The sequence below is a fragment of the Halyomorpha halys genome, unplaced genomic scaffold (genome assembly GCF_000696795.3).
Source record: "Halyomorpha halys isolate HHAL.00 unplaced genomic scaffold, Hhal_1.1 Scaffold85.1, whole genome shotgun sequence".
Classification (NCBI taxonomy): Eukaryota; Metazoa; Arthropoda; class Insecta; order Hemiptera; family Pentatomidae; genus Halyomorpha; species Halyomorpha halys.
In genome coordinates, this window is record NW_027112611.1 from 286405 (window position 1) to 293271 (window position 6867).

General features: G+C 28.3%; 1 protein-coding gene across 4 annotated transcripts in view; it reads left to right on the forward strand.

Annotated features, from left to right (window-relative positions):
• The window catches only part of LOC106677051 (F-box only protein 39), a 13151-nt gene that overhangs the window by 4974 nt on the left and 1310 nt on the right, over nucleotides 1-6867 (forward strand). For 2 of the 4 annotated variants that reach the window (XM_014414735.3, XM_067050393.1), the window contains exons 5-8: nucleotides 1049-1263; nucleotides 2873-3148; nucleotides 3886-4050; nucleotides 5929-6032. In XM_014414735.3, coding sequence (XP_014270221.1) covers nucleotides 1049-1263; nucleotides 2873-3148; nucleotides 3886-4050; nucleotides 5929-6032 — 760 coding nt within the window. The remainder of the gene's footprint in view (nucleotides 1-1048; nucleotides 1264-2872; nucleotides 3149-3885; nucleotides 4051-5928; nucleotides 6033-6867) is intronic. The other 2 variants (XR_010844235.1, XM_014414736.3) reach the window with 2 other exon arrangements.

The window sequence follows — 6867 nt, forward strand, 5'->3', positions numbered from 1 at the left end:
TGAACAATGTCAATTACGAATTAAAACAAAAAACTTGTATAGTGAAGCTTAAAATTAAATAAGAATAACAAAAGGTTTAGACAATTAAAGAAAACGAAAATAACAACAGATAAAAAATAATTCTAAAAATACAGGCATACAAGAGATGGAAAAAGGGAATAAGAGTAAATTTAGCTTTGACGAAGCCCTGCAATGTGGAGTGAAATTTTAGCTCATAATAAATAGCATTACGACTATTTAAGTTTTTCTTTTACTGCTCCCAGACCATCTTCCTTTTATTTTTAAATTATGTAGTTGAGAAATTGTGATCAATTCTGAAACTGTTCTGTTTTTAGTTTGATAACTGCCATTATTTTATTATGAGATAATAATAATAATATTCTTTATTTATTCTGGGATTGATCCCTCTAGAATAATATACAGGCGTCAAAATTAGGCTTTAAAGCCTTAGAGTAAACTACAAAATAAGAATGAGATTATAAAATATAATAAAACAGTGAATTAAGATAAAAAGAAAAAGATAAAAATGTACAACAATAATTAACAAAGTATATAAAATAAAATAAAACTATATATCATATCATAAAACAAAAGATGGGTAACTTCTAATAATAAATAAAAGGAGAAAAAAAAAATGATAAAAATCAAATACAATTAAACTCAAAGTAATGAATGGAAAGGTACAATTTCTGCTAATATACATATTTAAATACAGAAAATATATAAACCTTGTTTGAAACTTTCAATTGTTATTATTCCGGAATTGGGTGGACACTCACTTAAGATTAAGGGTTTCTATAACCAGCTTGATTTAATGTTCATAAATGTTGCAACTAGTCATGAGATTACCATTTTACTGAGGTATTTATGAGGAGGGGTGTAAAATATTTTACATATTTTATTCTATCCATCTTTAAATAAATATCTCCAGTTTTTAATAATCCTCTTTATTTTTAATCAATTCTAAAAATTAATTAAGTTGATATAATTATTCAATTTGCATTTTATGAGAAATTAATTTTAGTTATTTTATTGATTCATTTTGAAGGGAAACTTCTTGAAGCAGTGAAAAGACTTATGGGTAATCTGAAGAAGCTACGCCATTTGGAGTTGACTGATCTGCTGCTTGATGGTACGGAAGCCAAGACTTTGCTTGATGATGTTGCGACAGAACAATGCCTGATACTTCGAACTCTCAGTATTGTCAACATGACCAAGTCAACCTGTCCAATTATACATCCTGGCGTGTTTATAAACTTACAGGTACCAATACTATTGATTATTGTCATTATTAAGCTATATTATTTAAAAATCGTTTAGGAGAGGCCACAACACCCTCTAACAGATAACATCCATCTGTTGTCTTCTTTCCAGTTCAATCTGTTATTGCTAGGTGACAGAAGTAAGTAAAATAAAAAGGTAATTATTAATCACAAAAAATATGTTTTGAATAAAACAAAACCAGAACAAACAGGAAGGTTATTTAAACATTTATATCAAGATAAGTTTTTAAACGAAATCAAAGCATTATTTTTAAAAGTCTTCGATTCAAAATGGTATAGAAGTAAAATATCTTTCAATGTTTTTTTATTTGGAAAAAAAAATTAAATGGTTTGCTTAAAAAATCAGGCAACTCTTATTTTTCATGTTTTAAAAAAACTAAAAAAAAATCTGATCTATGTAGATATCTGTCCATATTTAAAAAAATTCACCTATTTCCTTCATTGTTCCTACGTATTAGTACAGTATTTTCTGTCAAAAACATAAATTCCAGGCGATGTAACACAAGTTTGATTATTGGAGCTATCTGTTTTTTTGCCACAAAATAGATTTTCCATCTAATCCTGGAAGATTTATCTATTGTAAAAAAAAAAAATACTATCATTAAAATATTTCATTAATCTAAAATTTCAAGTGAATTACAGAATATATATGTTGTGGTCTAGCAAAATTTTGACTAGTTTTGATTTTCGTATTGTGACTAATGAAGTACGTAGTTAGAAATTTTGTTTAGTATTATTAGGAAAAAAAAAAAAAAGCCATTGATATGTCCAACTAGATGATCTATTTTGACTATGCTATCAGTTAGATCAAACTAAAGTGAGATTAATCAATTAGAAAAAACTTAATTAACGGAATTAGTTCTCTAATCCTTCACCCATGTCTTTAAGTCTGGGAATTTTCCAATTCGTTCTCATGTAAATTGGACTAATATGTTTTGTCACATTTACGCAGATTTTTGGCTTTTTAAATAACATCAATATCAATAACTATTGTAACTAATGAGACAGCAAGATTCATCTTCTGAAAAATATGAGGACTAATGAATTGAAGATAACTGATGGTATAAATTGAAAAATATTTTGTTATTTTTAATGTTGCGTATGTAAATTCAAATCACCTTGGTCAGGTCTTTTTGCAGTTTATCCCTTCAATTGTATCAATGTTAATTTTTGTTGCTAACCTTCTTTTTATTAGTTTATATACATATATAGCATATTTAACTTTATTAAATTCTTTGCACAAATCCAGCATTACAATAAAATATCTATAAATATTAGACAGGTAGCTAAACCTAGTGGCAGAAAAAATTAAAAAGTTTATCCTTAGCCATTAGGCTTTTTATCAAATACTAAAATTACTTTTCATAATGTTCAGTATATATGATTTTAATAATAACAGGTAGAAATTAGGAGTTTTCAAACGTTAATATGTTTTCTTAGTTTTTATCTTTATTAGTTATTTGTTTCTGAGAAACTGTTGTTAATTGAGTTGAGCATTGATACCAAATAACAGTGGACAATGCTTACCTCTCAACTGTACAAGTGCTAAGAAGCGTTGCTTGCGATTGCCAGTAATTGTGACAGGCCAGACAGAGCAGGTGTTGGAGATGAGCCCGCAAAACCTTTCCGAGGAATTGGTATCACTCCTGGCCGACAGTGGCTTGCCGACCCTTCACCTGAGACAGACTGAGCACAGCCCTCCCAGCCCGCCCCCCATCAGCCCTAAGGCCTGGAGCCAGGCTACTGCCCGCAATCCTCGTCTCAGGGTTCATCTCAGCCTTACTTCTTTGCGGGTCGAGCGAGAGATCGTCTGGCAGGAGAGAGCACCCGTCGCATCCATTCTCTACGACTGCCCTTTTAGCAAGGTAACATTTCATCTTATCATTATTTTAATCATTATCATATAATCCTAGAGGAAGGATCATCATAATAAAGTTGTATAATTTTTAGATAGGAGTTATTGGCAACTCACCATTAATATAATTATTCCATGGGATATCTTAGTGGACAATAATAATTTTGAAATAGTTTTAGATAAATAGGTTCCCAAGAAAATAATAAATTTACTGTGAAAATTTTAGTTTTGATGGAATTAATATGGAACAAGATATAATCCACATAATAACAGATCTTGAAAAAAAAAATATATATATGATAACAGAGATTCATCTGAATGCCCTGTAAATAGCATGAGAAATTACATCTGTAACATTAGTAATTGGTAAAAAAAACAAAGAAACAGAAAATATCTTTACTGAATCATAATATAAATAAAGATTAAAAAAAAACTTAAATGTTGTTAAATAAAAATAAAAATATTATAGTAATAAAATCAGATAAAAATAAAAATTTAACTATAATGTATTAATAAGTATTCAGACCAATTATTAATAACATAAATAGTCCGACAGATAAACTGCCCAAATTTTTAAATCCAACTTTGAATTGTTTGAATGAAAATGATGATATTATATCATGCCAGTCTTAATACATAGGAAATAAATAAATAAATTTCACTTTTCTCTTAAATAAACTGGAAAAAAAATTATGAAGCCATATAATATTTTACAACAGTTCTAATCAATGAATTTATTTAATGCAGCTGGAGGCCGAACTCCTTAACAGAACCTTGGAGTGGTACAGGGAAACCCTGCAGCTGTTTGGTCACGTTGGTCTGCCGAGGTTTACCACGCCCAAATCCTTTATAGACAGAACTGATCCTTTTCTCCTCATGATGGTCAAGGAATGCCCCAGGTTGAATACTCTTGTAGGCTTAACATCAATTACCTAATATTTATAGCTTTTAAATTTATTATAAAATAAGTATACAATAGTTACAATAATTATTACTAAACAGACTGATCAGCATTACATATGATTATTATTTGTTGTAATTATTTTATTTTTAATAATATTTCTTTCTTTTTTCAAATTTTTTGTAAAAACTATTGACGATAAAGAAAAATATACTTGAAATCATTTAGACCTATTTAATAACATTGTTAGTATTTCTGCTGAGGCATGTAGAGGATTACGGTGATTCTATTTTTTTACACCATTTACAGACATACTATAAATGTTTCCTATTTATTCATGATTTTGAGTAAACTTAAAAGTTTTTTTGAGGTGAGGTGTTATTAGTTGACCGTACGTTAATATGAGGAGAAGATGGTCGGGGGTGCAGTCAGCATATAAACAAAAACTTATTTAGTTGGTGACCGCAGCCACAACCATCTTATCCTCATAATAAAGTCTTTTCATTTTCAAAAATATTCAGAAATAAATTTCAATTCAAATTAAAAAAAAAAAAAAGTTGCAGTACTGTGAGACAGTGCCAATAGGTAATTCCTTTTTGCAGGTATCGATGGTGGGTTGGATATTTTTAATTGCCATAATTCTCTGGGTATCATTCCTCAGCAGAAAGACTATACTTGAGAAATCAATTTATGTAATGTAATCAGAGTCAAATTGAGTAGCTATTTAATATCAAATTAATGATATAAAATAAAAATGTTGAAAAACAATTGCTATCTTTCGCCCACAAGAACATATAAGTGTGGAAGATAAAACAGTATCCTCTACTAATCCAATTGACTTGACGACACGTGATATGTTTGTTGTAATTTCATTATAAATGTTAAAATTTGTTGAAGTAAAATAAAAACAAGAATTAATAAATTACTGAAAATTCATAAATATATTTTTGACAAAAAAAATTGCTCATTTTGTCATTTAATCTACTTTTTAAAGAAGAGTTTATTGTCAACTTACAAGGGAAGGCAGTGCAATGTGGATCACCGAAATATTCAATAAAATATTTTTGGTGATACTAGATTAAAAAATATTAAACATGTGTCTGAAGATTCTTGTAAATTGGCACTTAAGAAGCCAAGAAAATATAAATTATAAAAATTGTTTACATTAACATTATCTACCTTTACTGTGTTTGTATCAATTTATTTTTTTTTGAAAAATAAGAGAAAGACTTGATTTTTCCTAAAATAAAATTGTTTGGCCTACTTTACAAGAAGTGTCTTCTGGTTTTAGAAAATTTTTATACATCATTTAATATAATCAACAACCATTTTCTCTTATTATTCACGAAAAAATTAATCAATTGGTACCTAATATCCACTAAATATGTTTAGAGTAAAGGCAGAAAACAATAACTTAAAAATTTTCTATAATTATATATTTTTTTCTTGACTCATTGGCAAGAGTCCATGGACAAGTGTCTAATATTTTTTAACGTAGTATCACAAAACTTTTACTAAAATCAATGATCCCATGTCTGCCGCTTCCTCTTGTTAGTTTTAGTTTGATATGAGATACGAGACGTTTATGAAATAGCTGAAATAGGGACCTCTTAAATTGATTTTCAAATTTCAATTTTAATGGAGAGCTATCATTGGATGACCTTAACCTTAATGACATTATTTTTGTTTTGTTTTTTCAATACAACATCTCATTCGCTAGTTGTAAAATATTATTTACAATTGTGTATAAAATAAATAAAATAGAAAAAAAAAATTGTTAGTTTGTAAAATTGTCTTGTTACTTTGTGCTTTATTCTTGTGGGTGAGTTATAGGAATCTCCATTGAATTGTTTCTAATATGCCCAGCATTTGTTTGTGATTTATTTCAGATATTGAGGGAAAGAGTGTCGACATGCACTCTGCTACTTATTGCTGAGGCCGGTCGTAATAGGCTCAAAGACTTTTACGTCAGAAGAAATGCTGTTATCATGAGGTTCGTCTCATTTTACTGTATCAATATTCAAGCTATTTTGTTTGATTTTACTAAGCTTTGTTGGATTAATTTTTTTTGCAGTATTATTTAGTGAAACTAGCAGACCTAGCAATTGCTAGATTTAAGAATGCAGATAGATTAATTGAATACAATTGAAAGTTTGATATAAATTAATATATTTAGTTTTTTACACACTGGATATTCAGCTTTTGACGGTGTGCAGCTTTCAAATTATAATGAAAAAAATAAACATAAGTCAAAGATAACCTGCCTGAATTCCAAGTTTATTTTAATAATATGGATAAAAGTTCAATAGGCTAAATCTTAGCTAATAATTGTCCGAATTCGTTGATTTTTTTGTTTTTATATAGCAGGGAATTTAATAACCACATAAATAACATTATCCAATTATGAAAAATGGAAAAAAAGATTGGCATATAATAACCATGAAAAAAAATGTATACTTCCTGAGCTAAGTGCCAAAATTCTTTATTGTTAGTAATTTTTTTACCTGAACATTTAACAAAAAGCCTTATCACAATTGGATGAACAGTATGGAAATGCAAAACTACAAACAAGCGTATTCGTTATTATATGAAAATTAGCGACGTCAAATATTCTATTTTTGATATCATAAAAATATAAAATCACATAACTTACTTAAAAAAAAAACTGAAGATAGCAAAATTTGGAGTTACTCAAGTTTGCCTTTGCACCACTGAAATTACAAAACTATTTTAATAGTTTATATATCACTGCCAATGAACAAATATATCAATGAATATAAAAATGGTTGAGTCAGTCATATTTGACTTGAAGACAACTTTCATAAAAT